This window comes from Strigops habroptila, chromosome 1 (assembly GCF_004027225.2).
Source record: "Strigops habroptila isolate Jane chromosome 1, bStrHab1.2.pri, whole genome shotgun sequence".
Taxonomy (NCBI): Eukaryota; Metazoa; Chordata; class Aves; order Psittaciformes; family Psittacidae; genus Strigops; species Strigops habroptila.
The window spans coordinates 137,792,881-137,817,592 of NC_044277.2; the positions used below are offsets into that span (position 1 = coordinate 137,792,881).

General features: G+C 43.1%; 2 protein-coding genes across 6 annotated transcripts in view; one reads left to right on the forward strand and one right to left on the reverse strand.

Annotated features, from left to right (window-relative positions):
* The window catches only part of RARB (retinoic acid receptor beta), a 309,913-nt gene extending 287,758 nt beyond the window's left edge, over positions 1–22,155 (forward strand). For all 4 annotated transcript variants that reach the window (XM_030495408.2, XM_030496212.1, XM_030497034.1 and 1 more), the window contains 5 exons: positions 133–293; positions 9,453–9,629; positions 16,901–17,105; positions 18,711–18,869; positions 21,704–22,155. In XM_030495408.2, the coding sequence (XP_030351268.1) occupies positions 133–293; positions 9,453–9,629; positions 16,901–17,105; positions 18,711–18,869; positions 21,704–21,900 (899 nt within the window). In that variant the 3' untranslated portion in view covers positions 21,901–22,155. The remainder of the gene's footprint in view (positions 1–132; positions 294–9,452; positions 9,630–16,900; positions 17,106–18,710; positions 18,870–21,703) is intronic.
* TOP2B (DNA topoisomerase II beta) overlaps positions 20,900–24,712 on the reverse strand; it is a 63,627-nt gene continuing 59,814 nt past the window's right edge. For both annotated transcript variants that reach the window (XM_030494093.1, XM_030493222.1), the window contains exons 35-36: positions 23,906–24,003; positions 20,900–23,692 (exon numbers count right to left, since the gene is read on the reverse strand). In XM_030494093.1, coding sequence (XP_030349953.1) covers positions 23,531–23,692; positions 23,906–24,003 — 260 coding nt within the window. In that variant the 3' untranslated portion in view covers positions 20,900–23,530. The remainder of the gene's footprint in view (positions 23,693–23,905; positions 24,004–24,712) is intronic.

Below are 24,712 nucleotides of genomic sequence, written 5' to 3' on the forward strand. Positions count from 1 at the left end.
GCATATAACATTTTTATCTCCACTTAATTTATGTTTAAAATAAAAGCATTTTACAGTGTTTTGAACTAGAGCAGCAAAGCAGATGGGGTGATATGAGTAATAACGTGATCTGTGTCTCTGCTTTTTCTGTAGCTGTCAGAAATGATAGGAACAAAAAGAAGAAGGAACCTTCAAAGCAGGAGTCCACAGAAAACTATGAAATGACAGCAGAGTTGGATGATCTCACTGAGAAGATACGAAAAGCTCACCAGGAAACCTTCCCCTCGCTCTGCCAGCTGGGAAAATACACTACAGTGAGTATGGCTTGTGGCACATACATTCTGGTTATCCCTGGATGATGCATGTTTTGCATCGGAGGCTTCAGGTGTTTTAAATAGATGCAGAAGTAGATGCAGTCCTTGCATGTCCTTAGCCATGAGAAACACAGGTATGTATGCGAACATATGCTGAAGAAGAGAAATTGCACTTAACTGTAAGCATTACTTAGCGGTATTGTGACAGACTGTCCTTAGCGGTATTGTGAGAGACTTGTCTGAAGGATTAATCCAGCCAAGAGGCAAGCTTGGAGTCCATGAGTCAGTTACATGCCATCATTCATTAGAAATTTGTTGGCTTCCAAAGGCGCGACCTCTGCTTGTGCGTCAGCGGATTACAGCTTTGCAGGTGTAGAGAGTTCTTAAATGCTGCTGGATTAGTGGTGACAGTCCCAAAGCTACCAAGGTCAAGGAAAATACTAAATGTGTAAATAAACCAGTTTCCAAAATCCCACAAAGCAGCAAAAACTTCTGCTGCTTTTAGAAGTGAAAAATCAGCCCCCTCCTTCAAGAAGTTCAGTACTGTGGGAATTTCTCCAGAGGATGAGCCAGGGAAATAATTTTTTTCTATGCATATATATGTTGCTAAACACAGGGAAAAGTCAGTGATATTAATTGATTACAGAGAGGAATTTCAATGTCGAGTTTGCAAATGCCGTAATAAAAGAGATGCTAAAAAATAACTGTTAGGTAATATTCAGTGTCTTGTTGGTAGAGGAATGACTTTGCTGGGTCTGATCTTGTCGGTTGTAGCAGCACTGTGTGTTCCAGAGGGATGTGCAGAAGGTCCTGAAGTAGTTGAGCCTGCACTCTGGCTGCTGAGACCAATAGTATAGAAGCATTATGGCTGGGGCAAGGAGACATCTGCCTCCAGCCCTAGCTGGAGATCGGGGACTAAGCCCCAGAAAACAGGTGAAATACTATCACTGGATAGCGTCTGTTTTGAGTAAGTGCTCTGCTACTGACACAAATGTCAGATTTCTCAAAGAATGACGTAGGCAGTTCCCTGTGTAGCACTGATACTCATCACATTTTATTTCAAGACCCACATAAAATGGTTAGTAGTAGGGAAAGCACCTGTCCTCTGTGTGCTTCTCTGGGCTAGCCCTGCTCCAGTGAGATGTAGTCAAAACAGTCAGTGTAGGCATGCTGGTAAATATTGCACAGGCAGACCCTCAGGGACTAGCGCAGCATGCAAGGCTGAAAGCTTGAAAGCAGCCAGGTGGTGACATAACCGGAGGCAAAGCTGGACACGATGGGATCCATAGTGAGTCTCTTAAAGGAAATTCCTGTATTAATGTTCTCCACCCCTCCTCTCAGCACGTGCAGTAACATCCTCATCTTGGAGTGAATAAAATCTTCCAAACAGGCTCTCAACACTCCTGAAAATGCAAAACCATTTCTGGACAAGTGTGAAAAACATCTCCCCAGTTCAAAGACAGTGAGTTTATGCTTTGTAGAAGAGATGATCATATGTCTGCAGCTGGGATGCGTAGCCAGGCTGGTATGCATGCCAGAGTTTATGGCTCACAGGCTGCCTTGCAAATGGCTTGGCTATCCCAGAACAATCTATCGGTATACCTCCTAACGTGGACATGTTGGTATGTACTTCTGTGTTACCTCTGAGTTAGAAGAGCGCATTGCAGCTGGTGTGGTGGTACTTCATACTGGTAATTGCCAAAGATCTTAGAGGGTTGAAAGATAAGCCTGGGCACCTATACACTTGCATTATGTATTGGATGCTTAAGCATCATTAATATTTTAGCTCTTGAAATGATACAAGTGGATGAAATTGGAGAGGGTCTTGTTGCGTATCACACCCAGCACTGATACCTTCCTCCTTGGGTTCCTGCTGACCCCCACGGTGGGTTTATGTCCCTATTGGAATTTCAGAACCCTTACTGAGAGTACCTGGAGCTAAGTAATGAACAGATGCATCTGGTCTATCTATGGGTCCTGAGTAACCATGACCTGACCAGACTCTCTCTGGGGCTGGATACTGGTCACTGTACCTCAGGCCAGATCAGAGAGCTTGGGGAAAAGGTTTCTTGGTTTTGCCTCTGGTCTGTTGGAAGTCTACAGTGATTAGCTGTGTGTGGCTGAAGTCCCTGCTGCTTTGTCATGGTTTGGTGCTATACAAATTGCAATAACAACATTATACTGAAAGAGTATTTTTGGCTTACCTTGTATCTTTGACAGCAATACAGCTTCCTTCAACAGCTGTGTCAAAACTAATAGCAGCGGTGCTAAATGCTGTCTTCCTACTGCATTCTCACAGTCTTTGTGTGAAATGCGGAGTATTTAAATCTCTCATCGACTAAGGTCTGGCAACCACTCCAGCTTTTTAGCTAGGAATTCAGTGGTAAGAGCTCATCTTTATGAACGCTGTCTCTGCCCAGCTGCGGAAGGAACAGAGTACTGCTGGGGCTGCAGTAAGGGTCATCTTCATCTCCAGCTGCCCATCAGCCCAGGAGCAGGGGGAGAAGCCTTTGTGCAGTGGCAGAGGATCCAGGAGGTGGAAGGTGCGTGTGCTGGTCAGGGAAGCACAGCTTTCATGCTTGCACAACACGCCCAGCTGGTCAAATGGCAGGGCTTAGGCAATAATCTTTCCTTTTGAGACACGTGAAATAGAGACCAGAAGCCAGAAAAAAGGAACACACATCCCTTTTTCTAAACGCTGCATCCCAGGGGAGCGAGAAGCCTACACCATTCTACTTTTCCTGATCAGTAAAAAGCTAGTACGGGTCGAAGATTGCCACCAGTCCTGCTTTTATGCCCCATTCTGCAGACTAGCAGTCATGAAGCATGGCATGCTGGTGCTGCAGAGCATACAGATTGCTTTTGTAACCTCAGAGTTTTTTATTCAATTTTTTAAGCAAGAGGTGACAAGTGAGTGTATTGAATTGATGTGGATTCACTTGAATTTCATGAGCTTTGCTCTTGCGTACAGATAGAGACGGTGGGCAGAAGAAACTGTTCTGCAAGTGCAGCCCCTGTGTGCCTTTGGTTACGTGATCAGCCAGACTGATTTAAAACATTATTTTGTTTGTTGCTAAAAAGAGAGAAGAATTTTAAGTATAAGAGAGTGCAGTAAAGACGACCTTACAGAGATACAGTCATAAAAAAATCTGTTCAGACATTTGGCTTGTATATCTGGCTCCTCTCACTCATGAGCACTGAAGCCTGCATTTCCCAGAGGTAAATGTTACATGGTGATTTTTCCTCCTCCGTCGTACATTTTTACCTGTTCAAAAACAGGTTTGGAGAAGCATTTTGAATTACAATTTTTTTTTTATCCATCTGCTCTTTAAAAAGAAAAAGTGTCCCTATCTGTAATAATTACCATACTTTGCATAGTTAATAAAAGTCTAGTTAAAATAATGGGAGAATAGCGCTCATATTAAATTCCCTGGGTCATTTGACTTAACAGTTGCATTTGCTGGGAAGTGGCAAGTGTAGTTCTGATGATGATGAGAATCAGCAAGCTGTTTAAATGTTATGGGTTTCAAAAGTCCATCATAAATAGATCTGTTTTATTACTGTCATCCAGGTAAGAGAGAGTGCCTTAGTAATTTCTCTGGAGATGTCATACTTTATAGTATAATTGAGTGTAAGTATACTGCTTGTCCCTCGAGACTGGCATTATTTGTAGGTCTGCAGCTGTGTTACATCCAGTCTCATGATAAAGGGAGGATAAAACAGAAAATAAGTTTGGCTCTGCAGACCCTTGCTGCAGGTTCTCCTGGGTTGCTCTCAGCTGGCTGCAAGCAAAGATGTTTTGCATCTTGGCAGCATATTGATAGTGCTGGGCTTAGAAGTTATGTGGCTATTGTTCTGTGCCTGTATATATATATTCTCCTGAATATATATATTTCTCAGGATATATATATATATACACACACACACATACATCTCCTGATGCTAAGACTGAGCAAAGATGTGTGCCGTGGTCCTTGGTGAACTCACCAGAGCTGGAGTGCATTGCTTTTGCTAAAGAGGCATAGCAAGTGTTCCTGATTAGGGCAGAGTTCCCCTGTGAGCCTTGTTTCCTTTGTAAAGTGGATTTTAAAGACGGTAGGGATTCTGCTACTGTGTGTGTTTCTGTGAGTACCTCATCCCATATTGTTAATGTGGAGATAGAGCAGCCTGCAATGAAAAAAGCAAAAATGATGGAAAAATGGGATCAATTTATGTGGCAAAAATGGCTGTTTAATTGGATTTCATAGCAAGGTTGGGCTTTTCAACTGATAAAGATGCCACTGGGGTGTATTACAGTATTGTTCCACCATATGTGCACTGGTGCATAGGCCTGAAAAACATGCAAGACTGCTCCTGGTAAAGACAGTCAAAAAACTGCTTCAGTAAAATATTCAGGAAAAGTCATAGCGTCTGCATCTTTTTCACAGCATGGTTAGAGGCAATCCCCAGGCAAATTTCATCTGAGTTTCTGTTTCTAACATGCATTTTATTAACCCCGTGCTTTGTTGTTCAACCTATTTTACTGCATTTATTTTGTTTTGTTTTTAATGCATGCTGAATGTTATGCTGCATTTGCAGAGGTGAGTAGCTCTGGAGAGGATGCCTTCAGCACTGGAGCATGGGGAAACACAGCGTCCAAGAGCCTCATTCCTCAATGACCAGAGCCACAAAAGGAGCCCCAAGTCCTTCCCAGGACTTGCCCGTGAGCCAGCAGCTCTGCTGACTCAGCAGCTGGCTCTTAGGGGAGGCACCAGGAGTGGCAACTCCTACTTGCTCCCATGGGAGTGTTTTATCCCGTGGGAGCATGAGCAACTGGGAGCATGGCGCAGGAGTCAGGGCATGTTGTGGTAGTTCACGCAGGCAGGGCAAGCGGGAAGGGCCCAAAAGCCTGGCAGCTTAAGACGTGAGCTCAGCCAGAGGTCACTGAGAAGGCGCTCAAGGATGTCGTCCTCTCAGCAGAAGACAAAGAAAACAAAATCCTCTCTTGCAGCCAGAAATGACGTGGTGACCCAGATTGGGGTCCCTCAAAAATATGTAGCCATCCAGGTGTCTGGCTGTAGTGAGTGCCAGAGCCTGTCAGTGATGTTGGATAGTAGCTGTGCAAGATGTGATCAGGTTGATATTTTGCTCTGCATGGTGGCAGAGCTATGGGAAGAATTGGAAGGGCTAAGGAGCATGAGGGAATCTGAGGAGGAGATTGACTGGTGGAGCTGTACTGTACCATCCCAAAACAAGAGAAATTAAGGATCCCTTATCCTCTTGCCACCAGGCAGATGGAGGGGACCTAGGAGACAGAGGTGGTTGGGAACAGGTTATGCCTTGCAGTAGATGGCGTTACATTACTCCCCAGCTTATGTCACCTTCCCAAGTACCCCTCTACAACAGGTTCAAGACCCTGGTACTTGAGGATCAGGAAAGTGAGGAGGATGATGAAGTAGATAAGGAATCATCCAGGTTAGAAGAGTCGCTGCAGGTGAGTCAGACAATGCCCTGTATCATGATCAACATTACTAGGAAAAAAAGAAGAGTGGTTGTGATTGGTGACTCCACGCCGAGGGGAACAGAGAGCCCAATATGTCGACCCAACCCGACTCACAGGGAGGTCTGCTGCCTCCCTGGGGCCAGGGTGAGGGACTTCACCAGAAAACCACGCTCTAGAAATGAGCCACGGGGTAGCATGACACTGTTGGAGGCCAGATCCACAGGGCAACCTAAATGCATTTATGCCAATGACTGCAGCATGGGCAACAAACAGGAGGAGCTGGAAGCCATTGTGCAGCAGGGAAATCATGACATAGTCACCATCACAGAACGTGATGAGACGACTCACATGAGTGGAGTGCTGCAGTGGATGGCTATAGGCTCTTCAGAAGGGATAGGCGAGGAAAGAGGTGGTGGGGTTGCGTTGTATGTCAAGGAGTGCATCGACTGCCTTGAACTCAGTGTTATGAGTGGAGAAGGCTGATTGTGGGTGAAGATCAGGGGGAAGGCCAACCAAACCTTATATCCTGGTAGGTGTCTGTTATAGACCACCCAACCAGGACGAAGCTACAGATGAAGCGTTCTTCAAACAACTAGGAGAAGTTTAACAATCATTAGCCCTTGTTGTCATCGGGGACTTCAACCTACCAGATGTCTGCTGGAAGTACAACACAGCAGGGCCAGTGTTGTTTAATATCTTTATTGGATTATGAGATCTTAGGCTGGATATTAGCAAAAATTTCTTCACCGGATGGGTGATCAGGCATCGGAACAGGCTGCCCAGGGCAGTGGTGGAATGACCATCCCTGGAAGTGTTCAAAAACCACATAGATGAGGCCTTCAGTGATACAGTTTAGTGGTGGACTTGACACTGCTGGTTGGACTTTATGATCTTAAATGTCTTTCCAACTCAACTGATTCTACGATTCTGTACATTGATATTGAGTCAGGTTTGCTTTTACATATTCAGAAATGCTGCTAAAAATCCAGCTGTTTCCTGTGACGCTTGTGTCTAGGTTCATTAACAGGTAAAATGTTAAAACTCTCTCCGTTTGTAGCATCTCAATGATAATGTGTAAACCACATTAGCTCCAATGCTGAGGAATTTGGCACCTGGTGTAATAAACCACCTGGTTATTTTGAATTTTATTAACTGCCCCTTCTCTTCAGTTTGCATAATACTGAGTTAGATTTACATTTGTTAAGACGGCCCCGCATTACTCTTAGTAGAAGACATGTCAAACTTGCCGTTGCCAGTACTGCAGCATGATAAAGTAACCTCATATGATACTGATGAAGATTTCGTTCACACTTACTGGTTTCATGCAACATCTTTTTTTTCCAGATGGATACCCTAGTGTAAAATGATTTCCTGCTTTAGGCTCTGCTTTGTGTAGCTCTCCGCTATGCCATCTTTCTATGAACTGGATAAACTGCCTATTAAATTTAATTACAGCCTGAATGACTGCACATCTTGATCTTATTTTTCCTCCAATGTACTGTATTTCACCAAGGTCCTTGAGGATGAAATAAAATAAATCTGAAGGATGCATACTCCAGTAGCCGAAAGAAATGTTTCAAAGGGCATTACAATGACTGTTAACCCATTAGTTTGGGACTGTTTTGAAGGCAATTCTTTAGGTTTAGGATTATAAAGACATTTTCTCCCATCTTTCCTTCTGTCATTACAAAAAAAAAAAAAAAGAGGCAAGTTCCCAGAAGAAAAATTCAAATAGAGATGATGAATTTAATTTTTTAATCCCTTTAAAAGAAGGGCGGCAGAGAAGAGCACGTATGCACCTTCGAACCGTGCAGCATGGTTAGCAACGATTTTTGCAGTAAGAGCCTAATGTAACTATTACTGGCTCAAATTGCTGCCCTGCTGCAAGTGAGGGTGAATGTCAGGCCGGCAGTGCCCTTGGGACCTGTCAGGGCTTTCCTCTTTGTGACTGATGGTGGTCGTGGTGTCTGTGAAGGCAGCCTGGGGAGGGAGTGACAGAGCATCACAGCCAAGCTGAGCTCACCCCACATCCCCTCGTCAACCTCTTCAGGCCTTGTGTTCTTCCCATGAACCAAAGGAAGCTGATGGCTTCAAAGGTTTCTGAGGATGGGGACATCCTCAGATGTGATGGTGGTAGAGAAGTTTCCTCCAAGAAAGTGCAATCTAGGTAAATGGAATGCTTTTCAATGGCTATTAGACTTTTAGGTTGATACTCCTCCCATTTAACTTTAAAGTTTGTTTAACATTTTAACTTCAACCAGCTAAGACTAAGGCAGCTAATCACACTGGCTTTCTATGCAGCTGTAGAAGAAGCCACCATCTGAGGGGATTTTCCCTTCCCTGACTTAAGTACCTATCTGGAGTGAGTTGGCCTTTTTTCTGGAGATGCCTCCCTCTTGGTTAGTCAACAAGCTCAGTTGAGAAGTGGAAGAGAGAAGCCCTGCCTCTGCTTCTCTGTGGTTGCAGCTCAGCACCTTTTGCAAATTCATTGCCAGCATATTTTGACAGGTAAAATTCCTCTTGCAGTGAAGAGGAAGTTGCCCAAATGCTGGAGGCAGCTAGAACACACACTGAACTTGGTGGCTCATGAAGTAGTGGGGAAGACCATCACACTGGCTGCATCCTGAACAGCACTGTATCAAATGCTGGCAAAACAGGAACATAGTGCATGCTAGCACAGGAAGAGAGGAGCTGCAGGTATTTCAGAGCCCTATCGTTACCTGTTTCTTGTCAGCCCATGGGAATCACGGGTGGATTGGAAATGACTCGCCAGGTCTCCCCTTGACACCATCTTTACTTGGGCTAGAGTCAACTAGAACACAGCAACTTTTGAGTCTGCTGGGTCTTGGCTGGCATGTTTGACACTTTCAGTGGTTAAGTGGTTATTCTGAATGTACGAAAACATGAGTTTGATCACAGAATTAACACAAATTCGCTATGCATCCTAGCAAATTACAGACTTTTTGATTAAGATACGTGACTATATCAGTGTCTGAAAGATGCAGCTGGAATGTCCTTGTAACACTTCAAACAGAAGAGTGTAAGTTGGATGCACTGTCAAATGAGCATGTAGCGTTCATCGGTGCATATGGTGTTTTTCTTAATGTCGTGTAAAGAAGTGCTCTTTAAGTCATGGGAGGCTGTAGCTCGAGGAAGCTGTAGAACTCTTGCAGAGCCACAGAGCAAATAAATTAAGTAGAACTAATTTGCTAAGACCTTAAGTATGTGAAACTGTGTTCCAAATATTGTACTGCTTTTTCCAGATGAGGACCTGATATTGTTCCACTGTTCATTTCTTTTTGAGGACCTGATATTCTTATTCCACTGTTCATTTCTATTTTCTGGGGTACAACCGTAAATTGTTTCTCTCAATGAACTTATTATATAATGGCAAGGAAGAATAATGATAGTGGCATTTGGAAATGTTTAAGTTCATTTGTATTCCTCGTACAGATGGCCTCTGCAATCATAAGTAACAGAGAAATATCCAAGGAATTTTCAGGCGATTAATTCAAGTTTAAAACCAGCATCATCCCAACAGCAAGCAGCAGAAAATGCCTGGAATGTTAATAGAAAGTACTTCTGGAAGCAATACTCAGTTGTTGTTTCTTTCCCTTGAAAACCCTTCACTGAAAGAGACGTTGTTGATTTATGGTGCCTTCTGTCTGTCTTTCCAGAACTCCAGCGCAGATCATCGTGTTCGACTGGACCTTGGACTTTGGGACAAATTCAGTGAACTTGCAACAAAGTGCATTATTAAAATAGTGGAATTTGCAAAGCGATTGCCAGGCTTCACAAGTTTGACCATTGCAGACCAGATAACTCTACTTAAAGCCGCCTGCCTGGATATACTGGTATGTGTTTTTAACATCATTGTTATACTACTAATGTATTCTATAGCCTTCTTTTTACTGTAATTGACAAGGAGAGGTGGTCAAACACTGCCCCGGCCTTATGATTGCAAAACTGAATTTACCATGTAGTCTAGTAAGATCACAGGTGGACTCTAGTACATCTACAGATGGGTGTTATGTGGGATGAGCATACCTTTCAAAAGAACTATGAACCAAAACAATATGTGCGAACTTAATCTCTGCTCTGTAGATTTCAGTACAGTTACAAGAAGGGCACATTTTGGTATTGTGGCACTAAACTGAAATCTCTGCAACTTTGGAAAAACTCCCTTATTGTGTTAACAGTGTTAACTGAAGGAACATCTGATTCTTTTTCCTTCCTCCTTCTTCCTCCCTCCAAACCTTAATGCTCTATATAAAAGATACCTAGAAAGACAGACCGCCATATAATGTTTTAGGAATGTGCTATACCTGTGGTCATGAGTTAATTCAAGGAACAAGATACAAATCTTGAGAGTGAGGTTTTGGGAGGTTGTAGAGGGGAAACTGGTGTGCTGGGGCCTGGGAGGGACCAATCCCCCTGCTTTCACCAGTGCTGTGGGCACCTGGGGAAGTGGATGCTGTAGTGGACTCTTGTCCATTTTTGCTAAATGTAATGTTAAATAGGCAAGCACACAACCTGCAGCAGGGACTGATGCAGGTGGCTTGGAGTTTTTCTCCACTATGTCAAGGCAAACTGTCTTCCCTCCCTTTGCCTGCAGTTGTTTCTGTCATGCTGACCTTCAGAGGAGACCTCTGGTATCTCAGCATTTCCGTAGAGGTCGTCAGGCTTTTAGTGGCAAATATGCTGCTTGTTATTGGTCAGAGCAATAACTTTCAGTAAAACAGTATTTTCAACATGTTTTAAACGTATTTAAAATGTTTTCTTCTGAGCACAAGCATTCAGGCCTTCATTGAGCCAAGCATGGCCAAGAAGCCCATTGTAGAATGGCTACTGTAGATATATTTTTTGGCATGACACAGGAGTTTAAACTGTTGAAGTTGAAGTAATTAATCTTTGAATTTCTAAAAGTGCATTAGTGCATTGCTTCAAAGAGGATCATGTTGAGAAGGACGCTAACTGCTGTGACCTTTTCCTCTTGTTTTGGTCAAAAGCTGTTTTGAAGAATCGCATCTAGAGGACATTGATGAAGGAGGAAGAGGGGTGGGAGAGGGGAAGGGATATCGTTCTTTGGCCTGTAAAAAAAGGGAAGATTGAGGTTGCCCTGCCGTGCTTAAGAGTCACCTCTCATTGTCCCCTTCGTCCAGGCGCTCGTTCAGACTTGCCCATCTCATTGTTAACTGTGTGTGGTCCCTCCACGGGGCAGGGCCATCCATTACCGATTGCACGCCTGTCGTCACCAGCTCTGTCCTGATAAGACACAGTTACGTTCCCCTTACCCTGAAAGGCATACAGTAATCGATAAGCTGTGGCACTTCCCCGAGCATGTTCTGCCAGAGGAATACTTCGTGCTTTGCTGTTGTAACCAGTAATAAATACAGAAACTACCCAGAAATGGTGGGGAGGAATCAGGATATAGCAAGAATCTGTACATCCAAACTAAACCTTCAGCCCTTAAGCTGCTGCCCCCTTTTTATTGCTGCCTTGCCCTGTCTCCATAGCTGCTGGAAAATCCTATACCCTAATTCTGCAATTGCTCAGGATCCTGCAAACTCCTGGCTCTCTTTGTTAGGGTGGGTAGTGGGAGCTTACCCTTGAAGCATGCACAGTCCCTGTTGCACAGCTTCCCCCTGGCAGCACCGCTCGCTGTTTGCATCACCAGCAATGCAATAGACAATATCAGGTATTTGGGGACACCCTTTCTAAAAGCAGTCTTACCTGAAGCACCTAGATAGAGGCATTTCACAGCCAAAGTGGCTTTGGTCAAAGTGACTAAATAAAAGTCTAGTTGCCAGATTAGAAAAAGAATAGCGAAGCATGCGGTAAACTGTGACTTTATTCCAAGTAATGGATAGAAAAGGTTGAGTCTTTAATACAAATCAATGCTTTTACTTTGTGGCCATGTGGCAACCTTGAAGTTCTAATTATAAACTTTATTGAGACGTGTCATTCCCAATCACCTGCTCATTCTCTTTTTCACATTTCATAAACCCAGAGCATGTGACACATCTGAGCAAGCAGGGCATAGCGAGTGCCATAGCTACCCGTAGCAGGAATGAGCTGAGGCTCTTCCAAAACCAGGAGCAGATAAGATGTGGCTGCCGCAGAGAGCCCTAACTTTCCTGTGCAACATTTGCACAAGCTTTATGTGACTGTTTTATGTGCTGCTTAAAAAGAAAAAGGGATAATTACCATGGGCACAGTAACGCATGGTGTGCGCACTGTCTCTGAAATGCCCATATCCATTAAACCTACATCACCTGCACATAATCAGAATTGCAGTGCAGCTCTGTATCTTTATTTAAGCTAAACTTCAGTACTTGGGGCAGCGTTTTAATAGCACATATTCCTCCCCAGCAAGCTATTTCTCCTAATTATGAGAGGTTTGGATGTTTTATTTTGTTGTGCACTGAGACACGGAGCAAGTACTGTTCCCCCTCATGCTGTGTGAGCACCCAGTGCTGGTGCCTATCTGTGCTGTGATGTGTGAATGTTGCAGAGCATGGGTGTGAGCCTTACCAGTGTACGCTCATGATTCCACTGCTGTGCAATCCCTTGGATGTCTCCTCAGAACTGCAGCATCAACATGGGGCTGCCACCCCAGCCAGGAATTGTGTTGGGCTCCCCACACCAGCAGGACCCCCGGCTTTGCTGCCTGCCACTCAGCACAGGCCATGGGAAGTCTTAAGCATTTATAGACCCTGCCAAGGGGTCTGCTTGAGTTGGTTCCTGTGGCCGTGGATGCTGAACCTTCCCCCTTGAGCAGGCTGACAAAGGAAATGTGGTGCCAGGAGCTCAGTAAACTCTACTGGGTATGTGCCAAAGAATTGTTTTATATACAAACAAGCAGAATCTCTGGAAGGGAAATAACATCAAGCCTTACAAGGCAGCTGAAGGCGCCGATTGAGGATGGTGGAATTTATATCTGCTCTGGTGCCAGAAGTTTCAGGGGTAAATATTACTAAATTCAGTCAGTAACCCTCGCAAAAGCGACTGCTTCTGACTGCTGTGCACTGGCCTGGCAGTAGTTGAGTATCCCCAGCCCCACTGAGCCCTAGCAAAATGAATGTGGAAAGAGTCCAGAGTCCAGCCTGTCTTAAATCCAATGGATAAAAGCCTGAGAAGCCCTTGAAAGCTAATCCTTAATAGCGTCATTTTTACTTTGTGTTGTAAAACCCTACACGTTAATGCTGCGAAAGCATTTGTGTGTGCAGAACAACTCGTGCTGATGGGGTATAGCAGCATGTATGTGGAGGTTTGTTCATTGTTTCAGTCACCTGCTTGGGTTTCTCCCCTAGGGGAAACTGTCCCAGCCAGCTAAGGCAGCTAATGTCTAACAGGATTCTAAAAAACAAAGCCCAGCTTGCCTTAACTAATCCATTTAAAATGAGTAACAATTCTATGGTAGCAACTTTGTGGATGCTTTTGGTTTTGTGCAGCCCGTAGGGTTTTTGCTTTGCAGTTTGTAACTGGCTCGTAGGAACCCCAGATGCTTCGAGATATAAATATTCCTTAAAACAAAGGGTCCTTTAATTGTGGGCAAGAACCTTATTTATGGCTGTAAGTGGCATTTAAGAGCAGAGTGACAACTAAAATACTTGGCGTGGTTACAAAATCTAAACAACACTGAGGACATTAGGAGTTCAGTTTAAAACGGAGAAAGATACTGTGATTTCTTATTTCGAAGTGCTGACGTTTCCCATATGTTCCTCAGTGAATACGAGCTTGAAATCAGCTTCACTTTGACACTGGAAGTTTGCCCAAGAAAGGTTTAGCAGCGAATCAGCAATATCCATGGTGTTCCACAGATCTTGATGAAGGGGACAGTTCCTAAAAAAACAAACCCAACTTTTCAAATTGTCTGTCTCGGAGTTTAATAACAGCATGTTGTGGGATAATGTCAAAAGAATGCAGGAGGAACCTGAGACCCCATTGCTGCAGTTAGCCTAAGTGCATTGCAGAAAGCACAGAGTTGTGTTTTAGCTGTGTCGGTGCACAGCAGAACTGCTGCAGGCTCCTCTGCTTGATGGCTGGTGCAGCAGCTTGGTATAGAAGGCTGAAACCTCCCTTTTGCAGGCATCCTGCTTGCTGCCTAAGCCGGGAAGTAACTAAATTTCATGGGACCTTTATGCTTTCATCATAAATTTTGCAGAGCCCCTGGAGGTCTCTTTCTGTTCATGCCCACAGGGGCTGTGGGCTGAGTAACCAGATTCATTCCCAATGAGGATCCAGCCTGGAGGACTTGCTCTCTGTTAGCCCTGGGGAGCAGTGATTTGGGAGGTCTGAGCACTCCTAGCACGAATCCCCAGAGAGGGGCTTAGAACATCGTGGGGTGAGCATGTTGTATGTCAGGAGGTGCATGTTTGGCCTCCAGGCTGGGTAGAGTGACTGCGCCAGGGCATCCCAGTCCTCCTGGGCTGCGAGTCTCTGGGCAGTGCGGCGCTGGCAGCGGGTACCCAAACTTGCCCTCAGAGGGAGGATGTGGGGAACTGTATCTGCCAAACACCACAGTGTTGCCCAATTTAAATCCAAGTCCTGCTCCACTAATTTGTTGGGCTGGGGGTCCCTGAGGGTGTAACTCTCATTGCTAAGGCTTAGCAATTAAAATAGCACCAGAGTAAAAGGGGCTGCCTTTCTTCCCAGCTGAGCTAAGGGAAAAACAGTACCACTTAACTACAGAGCCTTGTTCTTCCAAAAGTTGGGTAACTGATGAGCACAGGCCGCAGGCTTACTGGAAGGCAGCTACTGTATGTGCAGACTTCAGATGGGAAGAGCTGTGCTCCGGTTTCTCTTGCATGCCATTACAGAAGTAGACTGAGTAGCTCTTGGGTTTCTCAGTAAACATGCAAAGTTTTAAAACCTTGTTTTTCTTGAAAACAACAAACTCTGCATGTTTCTTCTCATTTCTATACAACCCTTTTAGTGATTTAAAAAGATAACCAACAGCAAACTTCAGGGGAGAGAACCTGCCCTTCTCTCCCCTAAAGTGGCAGCACAGAATATGGTGAGCCTACTGTCTCTTATCGATGGGTTGCCATCCTTTATAATCTTAATTTCTGCTAATTATCCTGAAATACTCTTACGTAAAACCTTTGGAGATAGCAGCAGCCTTTTAAAATCATTTATATTTGTGGGGAATTTGTGGTCAGTGAAGAATTTGAGTGCTGTGCATTTGTATTTGTGCTTCTCTTGGATATTGACTCAAGTAATTGCAAGAGCTTATTCCAGTTGAGGGATAGGGGAACGATATGAAACATGCCTGTCCAACCACGCAGGGCCTCAGCGCTTCAGTGTATGCCCACGATGTGAGATAAGATTATTGCTGAGATAGAAAATAGTTGAAGAGCCTTCTGCAGAAAGGCACCCTATTAAGTCTCTTACCGAGGAATTTAAGAAGAGAAATAGCAGCTTCCCTGTAGGTCTCTTACATGCCATGTCCTCCCCATTCTCCCCCCTGCTTATTTGGAGCACTGTTGCCAGGCAGAGATGAAAGTGGTAGAACCAAGCCCAGACTGGTCAGCTGCCAAACGCTGAGGCCTTTGACTCGGAGCCTCAGCAGCCATAGGAATAATGAAGATGCTCCCTCTGCTCACTTACATTCGTGTAAATCTTTTTTGTTGAATCTGTAAAACCAAGTAGGGTGGCCGTGTGGGACATAAATACAGTCAAGCCTGAAAAAATACAGCTGCAGTCAGCTCAGCTGATCAGTGAGCTTGTGCAAGGTTTGGTTTTGGTTTAGTTTAGGGATAAGCCTTCTCCCACTTCTAATTATTTTAAACATTAAACCCTAATAGAAATACATCAACATGACGGGCATCTCTTTTATTTGATCATTCAGGCAGTGTTCATTAATGGCAGCTGTACAAATGAGCCCCCACCATAAAGAGTCTATCGTGGGACACAGCCTGGGTTTGCTCTGAACTCGGCTGTCTCTGGCCGCACTGCCACTGCCGCTGTGACAGCGCTCTTGACGCTGCAGTTATCCCAGAGGCATTTGCTAACAAAATGCAGAGCATCCTTGGTGTTTTATTCATGTGGTTTGCATTCCTCCGTGTGCAGTTAGAGGTGTGAATCCCCATCCTCCCCTCGAACACTCTTTCATCTGGGGTCAGTGCTGAGTGGCTGTCAGCATTCGAGCACACTTGCCAAAACCAGCACTGCCTGGGCTTGCACGGGAGTGAATGACACTGCTGGCCATGGGAAGGGACACTTTGCACGAGGGAGACAGGGTGTGCGCCCTTACCAGCGCTGCCCGGGGATGGGGGAAGCACCAGAGCCTTGAGGAAGGCTGGAGGCCAACGGGCTGGTGAGGAGGTTACAGCACACGGAACTAACAACAACCATCAGAGCAGAAAAGCTGAGCCAGCTCCTCAGGCTGCTGTGTGGAGGTTTCGGTGCGAGCTCCCAGGCTGGCAAGATGAGCAGTGCTCCGTGGAGACTGTAACTGCAGCTTCCAGGGAGCCGGAGGGCTTTGCACTGCTCGCTATGGAGCGCTCACTGCGGGGTTTTGTTCACAGGGGGATGTTCTCCTGTCTGCTGTCCCACAAGAAAGCAAGCACAAGTTAGGTTCTGTGTTTTTCGCCAGCTCACAGCTGTCCACACTCACACGAGGTACCGCAGAGACACTTCGTCCTTGCCAAAGACACGACCCAGAGAAGCACTGTCATGCCAAATTGATCCCCAAATCAATGAGATACGTGCATGTTCAGAGAGGGGAGATACTTTTATGATCCTGCTGGATCAAATCAGCAGTGCAATAGCTAGGTGTGTATGGCATACTAATTAAAGAGCAGTTTATGTGAATGTTGTGGTAATGCGGGTGACCAAAGTGGTGAGAATTGCATAGAAGTTTTGGATATTTCCTAACTACGAGGAAAATTCCCATTCTTAAATTTCTGTTATAAAGAAACACCCCTAATCAATCGAGTATATTTATGTTTTACCAGAGAATTTTTGTGCTATTGGAACTAAAGAAACTGGAGTTTGATTTTGGGTTGTTTTGACGTGATGTACTGCAGTTCTGTGGGTTGTTTGCCATGTCATGGAAATGCAACAAATCTCCTTGGATTAAATTCTTCAGATTTCTTATTTTTGTCTTGTCCTTCCACAGATCCTTAGAATTTGCACAAGATACACACCAGAACAAGACACCATGACCTTTTCAGATGGCCTTACCCTAAACCGAACTCAGATGCACAACGCCGGATTTGGCCCACTGACTGATCTCGTATTCACGTTTGCCAACCAGCTCCTGCCTTTGGAAATGGATGATACGGAAACAGGTCTCCTTAGTGCCATCTGCTTAATCTGCGGAGGTATTGTACAGCATGAACTGGGATGCGTTTGAAAAGGACAGACACGATACGAACTTTGTTGATGTGTTACTTGTTTTGCTTTCCTGTACTAAAATATGTATATAATATGTAGATATAATATTATATGGTTTATGAACCACTTAACACTAAAGGGTTTTTTTTCCACTGCTGATAGTTATTGGGTTTACGTTTTTAAATGCATTGTATCATTCTGGCAAGCAACTGATCCTATTATTTGCTTGATGAAGGACTACAGGCTATATCCTGCTGCATTTTTCTGTAAGCAGTATGTGGTATGTATGAACTGTATGAATGACCTTTGTTATGGCAAAGTGCTCATTACGCAGCTTTTACTTATAACTACAATTGCCTGTGTATGTGTATAGTTGCATTCACACAGAAGCCATTGGGGATAAGTTTCTTTAGAAAAGAAAAATAGATTATAGTTCAAAGCTGTTATACTGGCACTGATGACATGATTGGGGTGGGCTGATTGCAACGTGAAAGGGACATTGTCAAGTAAAATCAGGTAAACCCTTGGGTTTAGAATACAAAAAGCAAAGCCTTGGGTCATTTACAAAACCCTCTGCGAGTTTCTGTTATTTTAACCACCTTGTCTCGCTCCTCCTCCTTTGCAAATTCTGGACTAGCAACAGAAAGACGCCAGGTTTAGCTGGCCATTTTGGTGAAACAGAAACTGGGTGCTACTAGAGGATGTCTAAGAAAACCAGAGTCAGTCTTTGTTGACTGTGGCTCTTTCTTTAGTACAAAACCATTCGGATTTTATGTGTCCCTAACCATAACCCTTCTCAAAAGCATTGATGGGTCCTGAGGTGTCATTAGTAGGTGACTGGTGTATTGTGGTTTATGGGTGACGTTTGTTGTCACTCAAGCTAGCACTGCCATCTGCTGATACCTGATGGTAACTCACTTTGGTTTAATAATGAAACGAAAACTAAATTAGCTGCAATCTCTTTGTGTACCTACGTAGCTTATCAGTGATATGTACAAAATTAATTCTGAAATATGACAGAATCACAGAATGGTTTGGGTTGGAAGGGGCCCCTGCCATGGGCCGGGACACCTTCCGCTAAACTAGGTTGCTCCAAGCCCCGTCCAACCTGGCCTTGAACACTGCCAGGGATGGGGCAGCCACAGCTTCTCTGGGCAACCTGTGCCAGCGCCTCAACACCCTCACAGGGAAGAACTTCTTCTAATGTCTAATTTAAATCTCCCCACTTTCAATTTAAAGCTATTCCCCCTTGTCCTGTCACTACATGCCCTTGTAAAATGTCCCTCTCCAGATTCCTTGTTGAGAAATCTTTTGCAGCAAGGTGTTTTCCCCTTGGAGAGGGCGGTACAAGAGCAAAATGGTAATTCTGGGCCACTCAAATGTCAAACCTTTCCAAGGAAAAATGAATCTTAAGTTTTAGAAAGCCATGGTTTATTCTCTTCCTCTGGAATACTCAGTGCAGAGTGTGGGTCATAGGTGGAGCGAAAGATGAAATTCATGTTCTACTCAAGAACATGGAGGAGTTTCTGTCATTTGGAGTTTGTAAAAAAACATATTTAAAATAATACAAGTGATATGATACTTCCCTACAGATCGCCAGGACCTTGAAGAACCAGTAAAAGTGGATAAGCTTCAGGAACCATTGCTTGAAGCACTGAAAATCTATATCCGAAAGAGACGACCCAACAAGCCTCATATGTTCCCAAAGATCTTAATGAAAATCACAGATCTTCGTAGCATCAGTGCAAAAGGTACAGTGTCTCCCAATAACTCAGCAGTAGTGTCAGTGTTACGTGTCAGAGGAAACTGGCCTACAGACCTGGGTTATTGTTTTTTCAGTACATCTAGAAAAGGTACTTGTGACCCTTCTCTTCCCTCCTTTGTGTAACTCAGCTCCTGTGTTTGCATTGGTGCTACTTCAAACATACAGTGTTATGTTCTTCATGCAACTTAAGAGTGAAAATGATGTCTTAGGTGTAAGGAGGTTAGCAAATCATTAGCATGAACTCTTTGTTGGTCTTTTTAAGACAAGATAAAACCCTGAATGAAACCTTTTTAATGCTTACAGGGGGGTGCAGATCAGCATGTACTTTGTTATCTGTACTAATGGCTTTCAAAAAGCAAAGTCTGTTTGCAGACAGCAGATAGCACGTGTGCATCCGAATTTCCCCTCACTGTGCTGAAGATTTAGAATGGATCTGATCCAGGATTTTGGAGATTCAGCACCTCTAATCCAAACTAACCGTGCTTACACATGAAGCAATTTTGGTTTAACATTTTGTGTAGTCTCGTGTGTGATTGATGTGAAACACACGTACAGTCTCCGTGCTATCACGTAAATTCTCTAAAGCACAGGTATCATTGAATGCTTTCATTTAATCAGAGGGGTTCCCTGCTTGGCACGTTGTCCCTCACCAGGGGTACAGCCCCAGAGGGTAGGCCAGGCAGCTGTTCTGATGGTACGAGTGGACTCTAGGGGAGCTGTATCAGAGATGTACCAGCCTGAACACGGAGCATCTAAACTGCTACAATTCTTTTTTGCAGAGGTTGATGCAGATCTTTTTTACTGTGCTTACTCAGCTACAGATTTGCTACCCCTGATTGATAAGCATGCAGATGAGCTTGTATGGACAGGCACCTCTGTAGCTATAGATTGGATTTCAGAGAAGCTTTCAGCATAATTCTGCAATAATTTCTTTCCAATTACAGAGTTTGCCCTTTTGTTTCTAACGGCAATTATTTGAGAGACTTTTTAATCAGCATTTGCTTGTCACGTTGGTCATTGCCTTTGTAGATGATTTTTGAAGCTCCTGAATTAAGGCAGGAACAGAAGCGCTCCCTTGCAATCTGGGGTTACCACCGTGGCTGCAACGTACTCTCTCCAGCATGTGCACTGCAGGAGCACAGATAAGCAGAATATACCCAGACTGTTTTCTCTTCAATTTTGTTGGCTTTTCTTGCCTCTCTTCGCATTTAAAAAGCACAGGTTCCTATTCTATCACTCAGACTTTAAGATGATCAGGAATCCTATGCAACTTGTTATGTTATGTTAGATATTTGAACACTGAGGTTTATGGCTATAAATTTCCCAATGTTGTCCTGATAAAAAAAATCTTTTCGACACCAGCAGCAAAAGCTGTAAAGCACATTCATGCCTCAGTGTGGAGCAGAATCTTTACCAGATACCCTCACTTTATTTGAGGTGCAATTCCAAAATACTGCTGTCTCTCTATGTTGATTAACTGACTTTCAGTCCTTCAGCAGTATCATTTGTTTACAACAGGATGCTGTATGCACTGAAGTTGCATTAGATTACTGCTGCCACTGCAGGGCTTGCTGAACCTGGCTTGCCTAATGCTGTAAGCAGCAGAGGCAGCAGTGTAGAGCAGCCACAGCAGCTGAACCCTCCTGCTTTACAGATTAGGTATTTCCTGGTAGCAGCCTTTCTTTTCACTTTCTTTTTGTCCATCCACCATTTAAGGCTTCCCATGTTTGTAGTAATTTACTAATTGCTGAGGGAACTGCTTAAAGGGAACTGCCATGTGTCAGGCAGGGTCCTGGCCAGGTTTTAAACATAGGCCTCCGCTCACACCATACCTCTGCATCCTAACAAAGCACAGGAATGCCTGTGTGATGTTGTGTGCAAGTCATGAGCAAACTGTGGGGTGTCTACCTGTTCATATAGTTGTCTCTGTATGCCTGTCATGTTTAAGAAGCCTTCACACACCTTAGGAGCATCAGGCACTAGCATGTGGCTTTGTGGTGTTTGAGGTTTCTTTCCCTTACCTGGCATTAGTTGTTGGCTCACAGTCTGCAGTCAGGATTGATGTAGTAGTTTTGTTTATTCCTACCCCCATTAGCCCGCAAAGCCATCTCTGTCTAAAAATAGCTGTTGTTAGACTTGACAAGGCCAAAATTTCAGTTAAGTAAGTCAGACATAAACAGGATCAGCATTTGTGTGCACTTGTGTGCTTAATTAGCACAAGAGAAGATGCCTGAAAGCTACAGAAAGCAGCTCCGCAAGCCCAGTATCCTTTTGTCTGAATTTGTTCTTCTATAAAACAGCGGTTTAGTAAGTTCTGAATCTTACTTCAGTTTTCTAAATGGGAAAGAAATGTTCTGATTTACATCACTGCAGTTCTCTTGCAGGATTCGCCTCACCTATTTAACACAAATCAGACAATGGAATTTTTGTCATTTAGTCTTTCTAGATCCAGCGCAGATTAAAACCCATGAAGTATGTTCCAATTTATAAAAAGACATCTACATAATCACAGTTTAATTTAATTTTTCAGTACAATTTAATGCCATTTTGGTTCCTTCTATGAAAAGCATCAGTTCATCCAATTTACCTGTATTGGAATATCAATCAGTTGCTATGTCATAATTTTAAATTAATTTGTTAAGTACTCATCTAACTCCTTTTTATTTTTAGTTCACTGACATAATTTTGTATGCAAGAAATATAGGAGACACCAGATCCATCCAAATAACATATCCTCAAATTACTACTGATGTTGCTAACCAAAAGGAAGTCATAGGAATCACACTATAATGGGAAGGACTTTTTGTTTTCTCTTTAAAGGTGCAGAACGTGTCATTACATTGAAAATGGAAATTCCTGGATCCATGCCACCTCTTATTCAGGAAATGTTGGAGAACTCTGAAGGACACGAACCACTGACACCAACCTCAAATGGAAATACTGCAGAACACAGTCCTAGTATCTCGCCTAGTTCAGTGGATAACAGCAGTGTCAGTCAATCCCCTATGGTGGAATAAGACATTTTCCAGCTACTTCAAACATTCCTAATACCTTATGTACAGGGATGAAAAGCAAGAAAAACATTTTTACTGCTGCTTAAGTTTCTGGACTTTATATATATCTATATATGTATATATATAGATGAAAACTCAACAAGGACCAAGAAATTTTCATATGTATCGATATATACTCCTTGCTGTTTAAACTCTTAAAACTAGAAAAAATGCAAACTTTTGAAACTCTAAATCAGCCATTTCATGCAAAAAAAAAAAGAGTTAAGCAAGCTTCTGTTTTCTCCTCTGAACGTTCAAGACTGCATGGTGACAAGACAGATCTCAAACGTTAAATTCTGGTTGCATTTCTGATGACTTTGTACATACAAATTGTATGGCTGTACTTTCCATACTGGATGTTTGGTGCTTTCCCTTTGTCTCTCATACCTAAAACAATCAAGACACCAACCATATGAAATGGACTACTGTACTCATCCAGGAAAGGAAGTTTAAAGGACCGTCTGCTTTAGTTTAATATGAAAACTTGTCTTTGATGCCCTCAGTTTGCATCTCCTTCCTTGTAAAAAGTATACAAGAAGTCACTGCACTAGCAGAAAAGACAGCAGTAGCAGCATTAACTGCCAGATCAGTTATTCAGATGTCATTTGTTCCACTGTTAATGTCACTTTAAAATTTCAGGAAGTGGTTTCCTACCTGGCTGGTGACCTAGCAACACCATTAACTACTACAATTCGACAGTAATGATAGCCTCCAAGGCAGAAACACTTTTCAGTGTTACCATGGTTTTGTTTACCTGTCCACAAGCCATTAGGGAAGCTTCATGGGAGGATAACCAGCAGCCTCATTTACAGCTTCTGAATCGGTGAGTCTAGGGTATCTCTGTAAGATCTGACTGCAGGAATTTGCTGGGTTATCCAGCCTTCCGTGTGCTAGGGAAGTACAGCTAGGACTTACTTCTAGGAACATAAGGAGAGAATCTGCCGCCTTGGCCTTGTTAAATCACCATGAAGCAGAGTGAAAACTGTGGTAGAATGGTTAACAGATTTAAAGTGTCAGTTTCTTAGGTTTCATTTAAAGCACTAGTGGATTTTTTTTTTTATATATATATATTCTAGCAAGTCTGTGATGTACTTTCACTGGCTCTGTTTGTACATTGAGATTGTTTAACAATGCTTTCTATGTTCATATACTGTTTACCTTTTTCCATGGAGTCTCCTGGCAAAGAATAAAATATATTTATTTTAAAAAAACCCAGTCGTGGAGTAGTGCCTCTGGTCCCAATGTTACACACAGACACAGACACAGTAGTTTTCCATTTTTTAATGTTTAAACTTCATTTCAAAAAGCAGGTTTGCTGGTTGCAACCATGACAATTAAAATGTGCTTTAGCACAGCTGTCTAGAACATCTCTACAAGCCAGTCAGACAGACAAATACATGACATTTCAATGAGTAAAAAAGAGCATAAAACTGTAGGTGTAAGAACAAAATGTTAAAATGCCTACACACAATAATAAAAACCATCAATTACATTATCACATAAAATAAGTCAAATGTACAAAAGTTTGCGACAGAAGGGACAAAAGGACAACACAAGATAGTTGTTGGAAAACATTTGTGTGCTCTTTGGGCACTTAATTAAACATATCAAAATCATCATCTTCATCAGACTCTGCAAAATATTTAACTTCTTTTCTAGCCCGGCCTGTCCGTGGCTTTGGGGCAGTTTCAGAGGCAAAGCCTGATTGAAAGATTTCCACATCGGAATCCTGGTCAAAAGCGGCCTTCTTGGATTTCTTTGGAAAAGAAATGACAAATCAGTTACGATGCTGTGTACCTTTTCCCTTTTAATATTCACAGTTGAGGGAAACCTTATCTAACATGTAATTTCTAAACAAACAGACCTAACCCCCCATTCTCATATTAGCAATCTATAGTAAGAACATGTACCTTTATATAAAAGTATTAGGTTCCCTTTACAAGGAGAAGAGAGCATATCTGGAACTGACCTTGCTTGGTGTTGATTTAGGTGTTTTCTTCCCAGGGTTGTAGTCACCTTCATTTTCTGAACTAGATGCTTTCCTTTTCTTTGCCCCTCTACCTTTACCTAGGTGAGAGATTACAATAGAACACAGTTTACAACTCATGCTTCCTCACAACAGCAGTAAAATACAATAGCTTTTATTTTTTACTTGGGAATCTTTTGCACTTCCTCCGAAGTTAGTTACCATTTACCCTAGCAATTCAAGTGTTGGTTCAAGACAGGGACAGATCAATATTAGATCAATGACTTCTAAACTTCTGAAGTACTTCTAGTCCTCAGTCACCTGTGCTGATTACACAGCATTAATTCACCTCTACTATTTAGGAGATTTACTGTTAAGCTCAACTGTCAACAATGGCACATCCTTTTTACAGACTCCTTGGATTACACCACTGGATGTGCAGTGTTCTGAGGACTCTGACAACTGGGATACCAAAGATTCGGTTTAAAAAGCCAGAAATCATTCCTTACTAAAATTACTACCAGATTTTTACTATCTTGTAAAAAGCTCAAACAAAACAAGCAGTATGCACTAGAACTGATGAACAAAAAAGAGAGGGCAGGGGGTGGTATTAAATACATTTCCAAAAGTGAAGGTTAGGTTAAAAGTTCACACATTGTTTATCACAAAAAGTCAGTGCATTGTATTTCTCACAGAAAAGGCTCACAGCTGAGTAATCCGCTAGTGATAAATTGACTAATAAACCAATGTGGTTCTAATTTTAGAGCCACTAGTCCTGCTTTCTCATAAAAATGACTGTGAACCTGTGCT